We start from the raw sequence: 16,404 nt of genomic DNA on the forward strand, positions 1-16,404 counted from the left end.
CTAACCTCTGTGCCAATCCTCCTCTGTTTCTTTTTTTCGTCTGTGGGATGCCACCACAGCATGGCTTGTTGAGCAGTATGTAGGTCCACACCCGGGACCCGAACCTGTGAACCCTGGGCCACCGAAGTGGAGCATGTGAACCTAACCACTGTGCCACCAGGCTGGCCCCTCTTCCATGTACAGTTTAGAACAGCTTTTTTGAGTTTATCAAAAACAACATGAATCTTGATTGGGGTTGTATCTGCATGATTTATAGACAATGACATATACCAAGAAAAACCTGTAGACTCTCCATAAACCGTTAGACCTAAGGGGGGCCCAGCAAAGTTGGTGGGTACAAGGGTAGTCTGCACACACTGGGGACACATCCAGCAGTCCATCAGCAAGTGTAATGACAATGAGATGCTTTTGACAGCAGCAAGAAAAACCAGAAAATGTTTATGAGTTAATCTAACCGTGAATACGGAGACCTTTGTAGAGAAGACAATCGCTCTTAATAAAGGATGTAGGAGAGGAGCCCAGGCTCTTGGATAGGGTGCCTGGGGCCTGTAGAGTTGTCCCTTCTCCAAAAATTCATCCGTAAATACTTTTTCAGCGTTGTTATAAAGTTGTTCCTCCACGCAGGGACCTTGTCTCCTTTTCTGCATCAGCTCTAGCATTTAGAGCAGCCTGGCACAGAGAAGACCTGCAGTAAATGTTTGTGGACTGGACAAATGGTGCAGCCAGATGCCCGGCGGATTGTGCGCCCTGCCTGTCCACTCGGCAGGCCACGTGAGCTGCTCCTGGGTTTTCCCATCACATTAATGGTTGATGCTGGGTGACTGTCATTGATTACACGTCCCCCTATGGATGACATGTAGGTCTGTTTCCATTTTTTATTAATGTGGATAAAAACATTGTTTGCGTCTAGCTTTTCTTGCCATGAATTTTTAATGCCCTTTGAAGTGAGGCTTTTGAGCACAGAAGAGATTGAGATTATTATTTTTTTGATGAAGAAGATTGGCCCTGAGCTGACATCTGTGTCAATCTTCCTCTGTTTTGTATGTGGGACGCCACCACAGCATGGCTGATGAGCAGTGTGTGGGTCTGCGCCCAGGATCTGAACCCGTGAACCCTGGGCCACTGAAGTGCAGCACACAAACCCGACCACTACTTCACACTGTGCCACTGGGCTGGCCCCTACTTGAGATTGTTTTTAAATCAACATTCATTAAAGCTACAACATTACAGGCCTGTTTTTTTCCTCTACAGTTTTCTGTGGAATTTACAAATTTTATTATTCTCTTTAAATTTAGTAAATTTTAACCTTCATCTTTAAGACAGCCTTTGATCAACTCAAGACGATCAGACTGAATATACCATTTTTGATGATCAGTCCTGTATACAATCTAAATTCTCTTACACATTTTGAGCCACAGTTTTACGTTTGGTAGATTTAATTTTCTTTTTAAGCACCTTAAATATTTGACCAAACAAGAAAAACCTTCTCAAGGAGATCTAATAATTTAAAATTATACATACAGCAGTCTCCCCTTCTCCATGGGGAATATGTTCCAAGACCCGCAGTGTATGCCTGAAACCGTGGATAGTGCAGAACTCTATGTGTACTGTGTTTTCCTACATGTACATACCTATGATAAAGTTTACTTTATAAATCAGGCACAGTAAGAGATTAACAACAATAGCTAATAATAAAATAGAACAATTATAACAATATACTGTAATAAAAGCTACCACAGACCTTAGCAACCTCAGCATATGATTTTTTTCTTTCCTTATTAAGTTCAGAATTTCACCTTTTCTCTTAAAGGAAGCAGTTTACAACTTCTCTTTGGCATATCCGAATTTCCAGCATGACTGCTCTTGCACTTTGGGGCCGTTGTTAAGTAAAATAAGGGTGACTTGAACACAAGCGCTGTGATACCATGACAGTTGACCTGATAACCTAGACAGCTACTCAGTGACTAACGGGCAAGTAGCAGGTAGCATGTATGGTGTGGGTCTGCTAGACAAAGGGATGATTCACGGGACAGGGCGAGAAGGCGTGAGATTTCATCACGCTGCTCAGAAGGCATGCAGTTTAAAACTTAGGAATTGTTTATTTCTGGAATTTTCCATTTACTGTTTTCAGACTGCAGTTGACCATGTGTAACTGAAACCACAGAACGCAAAGCCACGGGTAAGGGGGGACCACTGTACAGTGAGTCTCAAATTCTCAGACTTTCCAAACCTGTCTCAGGAAGCGAGCTCCATGGGATCAGGATCTCGGTTTTGTTTACTGCTGTAATCCAGGTACCTACAATAGTGCCTGGCAATCAATCAACGACTAAATGAAGAAATGTTTACAGTCTTCATCAAAATCTCTTACACGTTTTCACTAAAACAATCAAATCTGAAATCAGTAACTCAATTATACATTTTAAATTGCGATGAAGGCCAAGTTTTCTTAAATACCACAAACACCTTAAATGTCAAACACATAGGTTATTCTGAAGCTAAATACAAAAATATTAAAATTTGCATCTTTCCCGGGGCTTAGAGATGCCACTAAAGCAATAATTAAGTCGTCTCGACACGTAGGGGTTCCCCTCGGGCCACATTGGCTGGAGAGTTGTGGCTGGGCTGAGAGGAGCGGAGGGCCACTGCCGTGGGGCCTTCCTCTGCCCTCCCACCACACGCTGTGCCTTTCTTCCCAGTTTCTATGGACTTCCCAGCCAGCGGGGACCTCCCCAGCTTCATCCACCTGGTCTGAGCAGGAAGGATTCACCACCTGGATCCAACTGGGCAGTTTATAGCTGGCTCTTTTCTGGAAAACTTCCTTATTCTTCAGTCAGTCTGGACTAGGATGCTTTAAAATATTAAAATGCCAGCCTATTAGATTTGGCCCATATTTTTTATTTTGTCTGACTTTAAGGTCACAACACTAATGCTATATTCTTAGGTTGATTTTTAACATAATGTTTTTTTATGCTCACTGTACATAAGGTCAGATTGCTTTCCAAACCAGTTACATGGTTTATGAATTCTAGGATTCCTTCAGAGTTCCAGGTTTTACTTCATCTTTGCTAGCAAAGTGTAGTACTGTTGTCTTAAGTTTGATTATTGCTAGATGAAAAAGAATATATTATTTAAAAATTTGTATTTCTTTAATTACTAGTGAGTTTTTGTTTTGTTTTTGCTGAGGAAGATTCTCCCTGAGCTAACATCCATGCCCATCTTCCTCTACTTTTTAGCATGTGGGCTGCCAGCACAGCATGGCCTCTGACAGAGCGGTGTTGGTCTGCACCTGGGAACCGAACCAGGGCTGCCAAAGTGGAGCGTGCTGAACTTAACCACTAGGCCACTGGGGCTGGCCACTAGTGAGTTTTAACGTTTCTGTACAGGAAGGTTGGAAAGTTGTGTTTTCTTCATTTGTATTAGCCTGGCTGGAACTCTTGAAAGGGTACCAAGGTGATAACTTCAGTAAATGATGTGTCCTTTTTTTTACTGCATGAAACTTGTAGAAATAAAATGGACAAAAGCTGTGCCTAACCCTTAAATACCCTAGGATTCTAAGTCCATTGGGTTAGCACTTCTTCGACTTGGGGTTTAGAGCCCCACGTGATGCTAAGAAGTTAAGACACTGTTGTTTGAGTTTGAACATAATAGAAACATTTTTCTGTGTAATAGGGGAAAAATAGGGACTGATTGTTTCTAAATCTCGTTAGCCTTTGGTTTTTACACAGTGCCTAATAAAACAGTTTTTGATAAACCAAGGGGGGCCTGCTGACCATTCATTCTTGGGTCGGATGCTTTCAGTTACTGCTCAATTTCCCTTAGGCACTCAGATTATCTTGGGCCTGCACCTGAGCAGATGGACAGAGGCCTTGACGGGCAGGGAACACCTCCTGAGCCCCAGGAGTCATGCTGGGATGAGCCCTGTGAATGCTGCTGGGAGCTATTTGCCTGCTTGCTCGCGGGTACCGGTCGGTGTTATGACCCAAACATACTGGATCGTTTCGCTGGAGGGTGGAATCTGGACTCTCGGATTATGAGTAACCAGTTTGCAGATAGCCCCTCCAGGGTGCTGGTGTCCCTGCCTGTCTCTGCCTCCCTGTGAGCCTCCGGGCAGACGGCGCCATCTGCTGGCAGCTTCTCTCCGGCTCCTGGGGGTCCCGTGGGGATGCTGGTCCCCTTGCACTCTGCCCCCTGTTTTTACACCACAGTACGTCTTAGTCATATCAAGTTGCCCTCTTTTTTTCAGTTTCTTGCATGGTGTGCCGCTGCAGAGAGATCACATATTTTCAACGTTTTTGACACAAATTTCAAATTTTTCCTTTAGAACAGTTGGACCAAGTTGTATCAGATATTGAAGTATTAACCAGTTTTGGGAGAGAGAAGCACTGCAAAGCCATATGGTTTTCTTTCTTTTATTGAGGTCATATTGGCTTATAACATCGTGTAGTTTCAGGTGCACATTATTATATGTCAGTTTCTGTATAGACTATATCGCACTCACCACCAGTAGTCTGGGTTTTATCTGTCACCTACGTACGTGCCCCTTTACCCCTTCCATCCTTCCCCCCACCCCCTTAGCCTCTGGTACCCACTGATCTGTTCTCCTTAGCCATATGTTTAGATAAAACATTTCTTTTAAACTAGTATCCTTTCATATTGTGAATATATTTTGTTTCCTATTAAGCAGAAAATGGATAATTTTGCTGGAAATCTCAATATCGTTTTGGTCATCTGATCATATAAACTTTTTAGTTTGACTTTAGCTTGTCTTCCAGATAAATTGCCAAAAATGACTCCAGATCGGACAGACTGATGTTTTTAAGAAAGGACTTGCTTTACAAAAGAGAATGTTTCTTGTCGGGTGGGTGGTTAGATTTTTAATATAAATACAAGAAATATATAGGAAAGTGGATTTTAAGTTCTTTCCTGTGGTTTTGTTTTGTTGTAAAAGGTATCCAAAAAATTCGTGGCCAAGTAATAAGGTTTTTAAATTTTGTGTGTTATTTGAACACTAGCCTTTGGGAGGATTTCATAAACAACTTATGCTTTTTTTCCTTTTTGGTATGATTTTTCTGTGTGGTCTGAAATTTTTGTTTCTTTTTTTTTAATTGAATTCATAATAGTTTACATCAATGATATTTCAGTTGTACATTATTTCTTGATTGTCACACATAAGTGCTCCCCTTCACCCCCTGTGCCCACCCCCACCCCCCTTCCCCCAGTAACCACTGAACTGTTTTCTTTGTCCACGTGTTTGTTCATATTCCACATATGAGTGAAATCACCTAGTGTTTGTCTTTCTCAGTCTGGCTTTTTCGCTTAGCATAATTCCCTGCAAGTCCATCCATGTTGTTGCAAATGGGATGATTTTGTCTTTTTTTGTGGCTGAGTAGTATTCCATTGTATATACATATACCACATCTTCTTTATCCAGTCATTGGTCGATGGGCACTTGGGTTCCTTCCACATCTTGGCTATTGTGAATGGTGCTGCAGTGAACATAGGGGTGCATATGTTACTTTGGTTTGTTGATTTCAAGTTATTTGGGTAGATACCCAGTAGTGGGATAGCTGGGTCATATGATAGTCCTATTTTTAGTTTTTTGAGGAATCTCCATACTGTTTTCCCTAGTTGCATTCCCACCAGCAGTGTATGAGGGTTCCCTTTTCCCCACACCCTCTCCAACATTTGTTATTTTTAGTCTTAGTGATTACAGCCATTTTGACAGGCGTAAGGTAGTATCTTAATGTAGTTTTGATTTGCATTTCCCTGAGAATTAGTGATGTTGAACATCTTTTCATGTGTTTATTGGCCATCTGTGTATCTTCTTTGGAAAATGTCTGTTCATATCCTCTGCTCATTTTTTGATCAGACTGTTTGTTTTTTTTGTAGTTCAGTTGTGTGAGTTCCTTATATATTATGGAGATTAACTGCTTGTCAGATATATGATTTGCAAATATTTTCTCCCAATTGATGGGTTGTCTCTTTGTTTCGATTCTAGTTTCTTTTGCCTTGCAGAAACTCTTTAGTCTGATGAGGTCCCACTTGTTTATTTTTTCTTTTGTTTCCCTTGACTGAGAAGACATGGTATTCGAAAAGATCCTTTTAAGTTCGATGTCAAAGAGTATTACACCTTTATTGTCTTCTAGGAGTTTTATGGTTTCAGGACTTATCTTCAAGTCTTTGATCCATTTTGAGTTTATTTTTGTGTATGGCCTGAGATAATGGCCTAGTTTCATTCTTTTGCATGTGGCTGTCCAGTTTTCCCAACACCGTTTATTGAAGAGACTGTCTTTTCTCCATTGTATGTTCTCAGCTCCTTTGTCGAAGATTAGCTGTCCATAGATGTGCGGTTTTATTTCTGGGCTTTCAGTTCTGTTCCATTGATCTGTGTGCCTGTTTTTGTACCAGTACCATGCCGTTTTGGTCACTCTGGCTTTGTAGTACATTTTGAAGTCAGGGGTTGTGATGCCTCCAGCTTTGTTCCTCTTTCTCAGGATTGCTTTAGCAATTCAGGGTCTTTGGTTGCCCCATATGAATTTTAGGATTCTTTGCTCTATTTCTGTGAAGAGTGTCATTGGGATTCTGATTGGGATTGCATTCAATCTGTAGATTGCTTTGGGTAGTACGGCCATTTTAACTGTGTTTATTCTTCCAGTTCATGTGCATGGAATCTCTTTCCATCTCTTTATGTCATTATCAATTTCTTTCACTAATGTCTTATAGTTTTCATTGTATAAGTCCTTCACCTCCTTGGTTAAATTCATTCCTAGGTACTGTATTCTTTTAGTTGTGATCGTAAATGGAATTGTATTCTTGAGTTCTCTTTCTGTAAGTTTGTTAGTAGAGTACAGAGAAGCAACTGATTTTTGTAAGTTGATTTTGTACCCTGCAACTTTACTGTAGTTGTTAATTATTTCTAATAGTTTTCCCATGGATTCTTTGGGGTTTTCTATGTATAAGATCATACCATCTGCAAACAGCAAGAGTTTCACTTCTTCACTCCCTATTTGGATTCCTTTTATTCCTTTCTCTTGCCTAATTGCTCTGGCCAAAACCTCCAGTACTATGTTGAATAACAGTGGTGAGAGTGGGCACCCTTGTCTTGTTCCTGTTCTCAGAGGGATGGCTTTCAGTTTTTTACCATTGAGTATGATGTTGGCTGTGGGTTTGTCCTATATGGCCTTTATTATGTTGAGGTAATTTCCTTCTATCCCCGTTTTGTTAAGAATTTTTCTCATAAATGGCTGTTGGATCTGTCAGATGCTTTCTCTGCATCTATTGAGATGATCATGTGGTTTTTATTCCTCAATTTGTTGATGTGGTGTATCATGTTGATTGATTTGCAGATGTTGAACCATCCCTGTGTCCCTGGTATGAATCCCATTTGATCATGATATATGATCCTTTTGATGTATTGCTGAATTCGGGTTGCCAAAATTTTGTTGAGGATTTTTGCATTTATGTTCATCAGTGATATTGGCCTGTAGTTTTCCTTTTTTGTGTTGTCCTTGTCAGTCTTTGGTATCAGAGTGATGTTGGCCTCATAGAATGTGTTAGGAAGTGTTCCATCTTCCCCAATTTTTTGGAATATCTTGAGAAGGATAGGTATTAAATCCTCTCTGAAAGTTTGGTAGAATTCCCCAGGGAAGCCATCTGGGCCTGGGCTTTTATTCTTTGGGATGCTTTTGATTACTGTTTCAATCTCTCTCCTTGTGATTGGTTTATTCACATTATCTGTTTCTTCTTGATTCAGCTTTGGGAGGTTGTAAGAGTCTAAGAATTTATCCATTTCCTCTAGATTATCCATTTTATTGGCATATAGTTTTTCATAGTATTCTCTTATAATCCCTTGTATTTCTTTGATGTCTGTTGTTATTTCTCCTCTTTCATTTCTAATTTTGTTTATCTGAGCTTTCTCTCTTTTTTTTCTTTGTAAGTCTGGCTAGGAGTTTGTCAATTTTATTTATCTTCTCAAAGAACCAGCTCTTTGTTTCACTGATCCTTGTTCAGTGGCATGTTGTTTAGTCTCCACATCTTTGTCCGTTTCTCAGCTTTTTTCTTGTAATTACTTTCTAGCTTTATGGCATTGTGATTGGAAAAGATGCTTGTTATTGTTTTAATTTTCTTAAATTTGTTGAGGCTTGCCTTGTTTCCTAACATATGGTATATCCTTGAGAATGTTCTGTGCGCACTTGAGAGGAATGTGTATTCTGCTGTTTTTGGATGGAGTGTTCAATATATGTCTATTAAGTCCAACTGGTTTAGCTTTTCATTTAATTCCACCATTTCCATGTTGATTTTCTGTCTGGATGATCTATCTATTGATGTGAGTGGGGTGTTCAGGTCCCCTACAATTATTGTGTTATGTTTGATATCTTCTTTTAGGTTTGTTAATAGTTGCTTTATGAACTTTGGTGCTCTTGCTGTGTTGGGTGCATAGATATTTATAAGTGTTATTTCTTCTTGGTGGAGAGTCCCTTTGATCATTATATACAGCCCTTCTTGTCTCTTTACCTGTCTTATCTTGAAGTCTACTGTGTCTGATATAAGTATTGCAACACCTGCTTTGTTTTGTTTGCCATTGGCTTGGAGTATTGTCTTCCATCCTTTCACTCTGAGCCTGTGTTTGTCATTGGAGCTGAGATGTGTTTCCTGGAGGCAGCATATTATTGGGTCTTGTTCTTTAATCCATCTCACCACTCTGTGTCTTTTTATTGGAGAATTCAATCCACTTACATTTAGGGTGATTATCGATATTTGCAGGCTTAATACTGTGATTTTATCACTCGTTGTCCGATTCTCCTGCATTTCCTTTGTTTCTCGTCCTGTGTGTTTTGATCTACCCATTGAATTATGTAGTTTTTTATGATGTGTTGCTTTGTTTTCTCCTTATTTTATATTTGTGTCTCTGTTCTGCTTTTTTGTTTAGTGGTTACCATGAGATTTGTATTCAGAATCTCGCGTATAAGGTAGTTCATTTTCTGAGGGCCTCTTAACTTCCTTAGTCTAAACTGATTCAGTCTCTTTGCTCCTCCCCTCCTAAGTTGTTTTTCTCACATCTTATTCCATCTTGTGTTGTGAGTCTGTGGTTAAAATGACAAGATTATCATTGTTTTTTGTATTTTCCATCTGTTTATCTTTTTTTCTTTTTGAGGAAGATTAGCCCTGAGCTAACATCTGCTGCCAGTCCTCCTCTTTTTGCTGAGGAAGACTGGCCCGGAGCTAACATCTGTGCCCATCTTCCTCCACTTTATATGTGGGATGCCTGCCACAGCATGGCTTGCCAAGTGGTGCCATGTCTGCACCCAGGATCTGAACCAGTGAATCCTGGGCCACCAAAGTGGAACATGTGCACTTAACCACTGTGCCACTGGGCCGGCCCCTGTCCCTTTATCTTTAATGCTGTACTTGAGTATTTGCTATCCTGTTCTGATTCTGTCTACATATTTATCTCCTTACTCCATGGTTTGTAACCCTTTTCTCCCTTTTTTTTTTTTTTTTTTTTTAGGTATGAGAGCCTTCTTGAGGATTTCTTGTAGGGAGTGGTCTTGTGGCTATGAAATCCCTTAGCTTTTGTTTTCTGAGAAAGTTTTTATGTCTCTATCATATCTAAAGGATTTTTTGCTGGATAGAGTATTCTTGGCTGAAAATTTTTGTCTTTCAAAGACTTGAATATGTCATTCCATTCTCTCCTATCTTGTAAGGTTTCTGCAGAGAAATCTGCTGAAAGCCTGATAGTGGTTCCTCTGTAGGTTATTTTCTTCTGCCTTGCAGCCCTTAGTATTTGTTCTTTGTCATGAATTTTTACCAGTTTTACTACTATATGCCTCGCAGTAGGTCTTTTTACATTGACAAATCCAGGAGATCTGGAAGCCCCTTCCACACAGATTTCTGTCTCTTTCCCTAGGTTTGGGAAGGTCTCTGCTTTTATTTCTTTGAACGCACTTTCTGCTCCATTCTCATTCTCTTCTTATGGAATACCTGTAATTCTTATGTTCCATTTTCTCATTGAGTCGGATATTTCTTGGAGACTTTCTTCATTTCTATTTAGTCTTAGTTCTTTCTCTTCCTCTGTCTGGAGCATTTCAATGTGTCTATCTTCGATTATGCTGACATGCTCCTTTGTGATGTCTACTCAAGCATTCACGGAATCTGTATTTTGTTTTATCTCTTCCATTGTATCTTTCATCTGTAATATTTGTGATTGATTCTTCTTTATAGTTTCAATCTCTTTTGTGAAGTAGCACCTGAGCTTGTTGAATTGTTTCTCTACATTCTCTTTCACCTTGTTGAGTTTTTTGATGATAGCTATTTTTAATTCATTGTCATTTAGATTACATATTTCTGTGTCCTCAGTACTGAATTCTGGGTACTTGTCGTTTTCTCTCTGGTGTGGAGATTTGATATAAAGTTTGATATTGCCAGAGGGGGTGGCTCTGTTTTTATGCATCCTGATATTATTTGGTTGCAGTACTGCCTGTCGCCACTGTGTTGGGGTCCAGAGCTGCATTTCTGAGCCCTGTGCTTTCAGCCGAGATCCCAGACAGTGGTGTGGGTGCAGGGCAGGTGGGCAGAGGGGCACTTTCTCCTGCGTGCACTCCAGGCTTTCTTGCTCTGATCTCACTGTCTGGTCTCCTGGGGTGTTGGCTCGATAAAGTCACTCCCCATGAAAGCTCTCGCCCTGGTAGAGGTCTTCCCTCTAGGTTGCATGGGCCCTTAGGGGTCCTTAATGTTCCCATGGACAAACGTCCCCTCGGTTGCGGATCACAGTCTGTAGGGAAGGGAGTGAAGTTCTCTCTTACCCCATTCCAGCTCCCCTGAAGGGGGCTCCAGCCTCTCCACCCTCTGTCATATGACTGCATGTCTCTCCGACGTTTTTTGTGTTGTCTTTTTTGTGTCCTCTGTTGGAGTAAGAATGTCCCTTTTCATTGTATGTTGGAGGGGAGAATCCTGGGCAAGTTCATTCCACCATGATGCTGGCATCCTTTTACTTCCCAAAGCTATACATTTTTAAATTAAATTCTGACTTTTCTCCAATGTTTATTATGGGCATTTTGAAACACAAAAATGTTGGAAGAGTAAAAGGTGACCCCCTACAACAGTTGTTGTACCCTGGCCACGGTTTGGTTAGTTGTGTGTGCTCTTGACCATTTAAAGTAAGTTGTGGATATTGTGACCACACCCCTAAACATTGCAGCCTGTGTTCCTTAAAACAAGATGCTTCCCATAAATGTGCAGCATCGTTACTGCCTATAACACAGTCTGCAATGTCAGCCCATAGTTGCTTCATAGTCACAGCTCCCCAGAGTGCCCTGTTGTCTCTTACAGATTTTGTGTTTTAAACCAGGACCATGTACTGCATTTGTTTTTTGTTTATTTAGTCTCTTTTAACCCAAAATAGTTCTCTCACCTTTTTTATAATTCTGAAAGTTTTAAACTTTAAAAAACTTTTTGCGTTGAATTTCAGACTTAGAGAGAAGTTGTAAAAATTGTACAGAGACTTCCCATAAACTTGTCCCAAATGTTAACATTCTGCCAGACTTTCTTTATCATGCACACTCTCTCCATCTCTCTCTTTCAACTCCTCACCCTGCCGTGTGTGTGTGTGTATCTGTGTCTGTGTACACGTAAATACATACACACACCCCCCCCAACACATTTGAGAGAGTAGCTTGGAGACATGATGCCCCTCTGTGGCTAAATTCTTCAGAATGCATTTCAAAACAAAGATACTGAATTAATTAACCATAGCACAATGATTGAACTCCAGAAAGTCACATTTTACAATACTCTTGTCTACTCTGACTTTGTTTAAATTTTGCCACCGTGTCTCACTAAAAAGCTTTATAGCAAAAAGGAAATAACATTTTGGGGTCTAGGACCCAACTCAGGATCCCACATTTTCTGCCGGCCATTTGTCTGTAAACACACGTCTCTATGTGGTGCCTGCTGTGCATCAGAGACTGCTGGTTGCTGGGGACACAGCAGAACAGGGCCCTGGGCCTTTAAGGAGCGTGCAGTGGAAATGTGCCTTTGAGATCCCGTGGGGCTGAGTGCAGGGTGTAGGTGGGGGTGTGGGGAAGGTGTACACTCCAGGTGGGGCTGAGCCGCTGGGAAGACTCTGGAGAGAGGGTGAGGGTGACGACATGTGTTCATGGACTGGCCATCACGGAGAAGGCCAGAGTGCTGGGCAGAGCTGCCAGGCTGGGGGAGAATGCGGCCTGCCTGTGGAACTGAAGATAGCCATCCCTTTACTGACACAACGTGGAGTAGAGTGGAGTGGGGTGGGCTGGACAAGGGTGCTCTGCTGGAGGGCAGGGTCGGGCAGGGCCACCCCAGGCTTGATCTGCAGGGGCGGTTTTGACTAGATGTGTGATTTCGAAGGGTGGAGAATGGAGGGGAGGAGGGTAAGACTTGGGGATCGTGGGGCACCAGCTGTGATCAAGGTGTGCTCCCTGGTGCTGGCTTGGAGTCAGTGCCCTGGGGCGCAGGGGCTCAGGACACTCGAGGAGGGCCAGGTTTGGGTCAAGGCAAAGACCCGTAGGAGAGGTTGAGTGACAGGTTTGCAAATGGCGCCTCTGTCTCAAGACTGGGGCCAGGGGTCAGAGGGGGCAGCTTGGGTGCTGACTCCTCCTGAGTTCACGTCCCAGCAGGGGGATGGCTGAGTCCCGGGCCCCTCTCTCTCCCCACTCTGTGCAGGATTTCCTGTCCCCACCGCTCAGACACCGCTGCGGGTCCCTGCGGCCACACTCAGCTGCAGAGATGTGACTGACACCCCCTCCTCGGTCCACCTCCCCCACCATGTCGGTGGCATCACTTGGTTCCATTCTTGCACTGGCTGCTGCCTCCTTCTGTGCCAGGTCCTCTGATGTTCCCGCCTTCTCACATGGCATGGCTCCCCTCCTCTCTCTACCCAGGCGGTCTCACCCAGCCCTGTGGCTGTACCTCCTGCCTTAGTGTGCTGGCTGCCATGAGTCCCACATGCTGGGTGGAGGTAAACAACAGAAATGTGTTCTCCAGCGGTTGTGGCGGCCAGAAGCCCCCAGTCAAAGTGTCGGCTGGGCCTCACTCCCTCTGAAGGCCGAGGGGAGGGTCCTCCCTGCTCCTCTAGCTCCTGGGGGCTCCTTGTGTGCTTGGCTTGGAGTAGCATCACTCCAGCTCCTGCCTTGGAGTCACACAGCCGTCCCCTCAGTGTGTCTCAGAGCTTCCTCTCCCCTCCTGTCAGTACACCAGTCATGGGACACGGGGCCTCACTTCCATCCAGCAGGATCTCCCCTCAAGATCCCGGACATAGTCAACGTCTGTAAGGAGCCTGTTGCTCACTAAGGTCCCACGTGCTGGGATGGGGGCTAAGACTGGGCGGGGCTTGGAGGACACCATTCGACCCTCTGCACATACTCACCCCACCCTGAGGATGACCAGGCTTGTATTTCTGGCCCAGACTCATTTGCTCAGAATGTCTTCTGAGCAGCACCTCACTCCTAACGTGTCCCCACTCTTGCTTTCTCCTCCAGCAGAGAAGCTGCTCCTCACCGTCTGCTCCATTTCGGGACATGTGGCTCTGCTCTGCCAGCTGCTCAGGTGGGAACCCTGGACCCCTCCCAGACCCCACTCCACCTCACCCCAGGCCATCTGCTCCTCTTGTCCATACAGCTGCCTGCCCAACCATGGTGGCACCCCCGTCCTCTTTGTGTCCCCAAGTCATGCAGTCTGTCCTTCACACAGTCAGAGGGACCCTCCTGAGCTGTAACCCATGGCACCCTTCTGCTCAGACCTCCCCTGGTGTCTGGTCTCCCCAGGAGCGCCCACAGTGTTCACTACAGCCTCCGAGTCTGGCTGACCTGGCCCCGTGTCGCCTGCTCCCTTACCTTCCCCTCTGCCTTGACCACTCTGCTCTGCCCACTACCTGTCCCTCAGACAGGCTGGCCCTGCTGGTCTCCCTGCCTCCAGGTGTCACAGGCAGCTCACTCCTTCCCTGCCTGGTGTCTCCCCCAGGGGCCAGCACCGGCCCTCCCCCAGATATCCTACATCCCTCTGCTCATCACCTCCTGACACCATTGACCTGTGTGCGTGTGACGGGTCCCCGAGCCCTTGTTTCTGTTGCCGTGTGACATGCAGATGTGAAAAGAGTGTCTGGCACAGCTTCCCTGGGCGCACTTCATCCGTCCTGTCTGAGACCTGGCTCCCTGACCTCAGCAGGGGCTGAGCTCTCAGTGTTAGGCACCTGCTCAGAGAGGCCTGCCCGTCAGACAGCCTGGGAGCCACTCACTCACCCTCTGTCTCACCCTGGGCGGCCCCTGCCAAGTCTCCAGGCACACGTGCTGCCAGGGTCCTGCTCCTCCTGGCCTTGTCGCCTGTTGTTCACAGCTGCGCCCCAGGGCCCAAAGCCGTGTCCCGCATGTGGGGACATTTACCAGATATTTGTTGGGTGAGTGACTGAACAAATCCTAATGGCTGAGGAATGTGATAACAGGTCGGGGCCTGGGGCCCATACAGATGCGTGGTCGCTGAGTAAATGGGGTGATGCTGAGGAGCGTTTGCCTGATGACCCAGTGCTAAGGATGGTGTTTCCTCTTCATGTAAAAATATGGATTTTAAAAAATTGTATGGGTGCTGTGGAATAAGGGAGACACAAAATGCTGTGCAAATATTAACTGATGCTTTTCTGCTTTGTTTTCCCAGAAACCATTTGCTTTTGACTCAAGATGATTTGATGTTATAGTAAAACTCCTAACCATGATGGCTACACAGACACTGAGCATAGACAGCTATCAAGATGGGCAACAGGTGAGAGCTTGAGCTTCTTCTGCCTTCTAAGTACAGTCCGTCGACCTGGTTCTCAAACACGCACAGTGCTTCGTAGACTTGTAATTCGGTTTCCGTGAGCTCGCGGGTTCAATTTAATGTGTCGTGCGTTTACTAAATGTTGGTGCTCAGAAAGATGAGCTGTAGAATTGTTCAGATCATTCCCTGAGTGACACCAAGACTGCTGGTCATTCTGGCTCCTCCGAACCACAGTTTCTTGGGAATTTACCTTTTTAATGTCAGTGTCAGTCAGTATTGTTGCTTTTAAAGAAAAACTGGGTGTTGTTGACGGTCACAGGTTCCCGTGTCCGCCAGTTGCTGGTCTGAGCGGGAATCGTGGTTTCGTTTCCCCAGGTGAGAGCGCAGGGCCCGCCCCGAGAATAGAGGTGGCACAGTGCAGAGCTGTCTGTATCTCTGACCTGCTCGTGCTCAGACGGCTGTGCCCACACAGCTTTCTTGGCTGCCTGGGTGGCTTCCTGACTGCCTTCCCACCGTCCATGAGACTTGCTTTCCCTCAAAGGGACAGTTAAAGCCTGTACAGGAGTTTTGTCTTCTGTGACCTGAAGGACTTGGGGAGCAGAGGGAGGTGGGAGCAGCTCAGCGGAGGCACACGCAGCCTCTCTTGGGGGCAAAGGGGCTTGGCTCATTCCCCCTCTTACTCTGGAGCCCTGGAGCTCCATTCCACTGAAGACAGTCCCCCCTGCCTTTGCTCTGCTGACCACAGGGTCCGGAGGTGGTAGCAGAATGCCCAGCGGCTCTGTCCTCTCCCGCCTGAGGACGTTGGTGAGCTGGATCAACAGATCAAGCCCGGTGTGCTCACCATGTGTGGTCACAGCCCCACAGCGGTGAGGTTCCACGTGGGCAGTCATGGCCTGGGGCTGCGCCCCTCCTCTCCCAACTCTTGTGTCTATCCTCGGTGGCCAGTTTGGGACTGTTCCTGGTTTGGTTTTTGTCGCACATATTTTGTTTGTTTTTCTTGACTTTTTAAAAAGTTTTTAAGTGTTTTTCGCTTCTTAAAAGAATTGAGGTGGGGAATTCCGTTTTAGCCAGCTCTCTCACCTGGGAGTCCTTTGATATTTCCAAGTGATTTTGTGTCTAAAATGCAAATCTCTGATGTCCCCTCCTCTCTCCCTGCTGAGGCCGATCCTGAGGCCCTGCCTTGCCTGGCCCTGGGACCCTCAGGCCACCCTGCAGCCCCTCAGGTCGCTCACCTCTGCCGCCCTGCTCCTGGGCCTCACTGCCTTGTGACCTGGCACCTTCTTTCTCCTTCGCTCCTCTGCCCTCAGGCAGCAGCTTGGCCAACTCCCTCCTGACCTGCTGGTCTTTGCTTCCATCATCCGTCCCCCACCCCCCACCCCTGCCTGCCCTGGTCCCATTGCAGCCCGCTCCCTCCCATTTTCTCCTGCCTCCAGCCCCTTCCTCGGAGCTCTGTTCTTCTGTAGCACTGGTCACCTTCTGACACGTTCTCTCACGGGATGGTGTTCTCTGCCTACCCGTGTCCGTCTTCCTCTGGCCAGTCTGCACCCCGAGGCTGCCGAGTGTCCAGTGCCATGCTGGGCGCAGCGAGGGACAGCACCTCGCCTTTAGTAGCTGGGCACT

At 45.1% G+C, this 16,404-nt stretch overlaps 1 protein-coding gene across 7 annotated transcripts in view; it reads left to right on the forward strand.

The window, feature by feature from the left end:
* PKNOX1 (PBX/knotted 1 homeobox 1) overlaps positions 1-16,404 on the forward strand; it is a 60,640-nt gene that overhangs the window by 14,584 nt on the left and 29,652 nt on the right. For 4 of the 7 annotated variants that reach the window (XM_044750800.2, XM_044750802.2, XM_044750803.2 and 1 more), the window contains exons 2-3: positions 13,515-13,581; positions 14,683-14,787. In XM_044750800.2, the coding sequence (XP_044606735.1) occupies positions 14,737-14,787 (51 nt within the window). In that variant the 5' untranslated portion in view covers positions 13,515-13,581; positions 14,683-14,736. The remainder of the gene's footprint in view (positions 1-13,514; positions 13,582-14,682; positions 14,788-16,404) is intronic. The other 3 variants (XM_070488943.1, XM_070488944.1, XM_070488947.1) reach the window with 1 other exon arrangement.

Source organism: Equus asinus, chromosome 18 (genome assembly GCF_041296235.1).
Source record: "Equus asinus isolate D_3611 breed Donkey chromosome 18, EquAss-T2T_v2, whole genome shotgun sequence".
Classification (NCBI taxonomy): domain Eukaryota; kingdom Metazoa; phylum Chordata; class Mammalia; order Perissodactyla; family Equidae; genus Equus; species Equus asinus.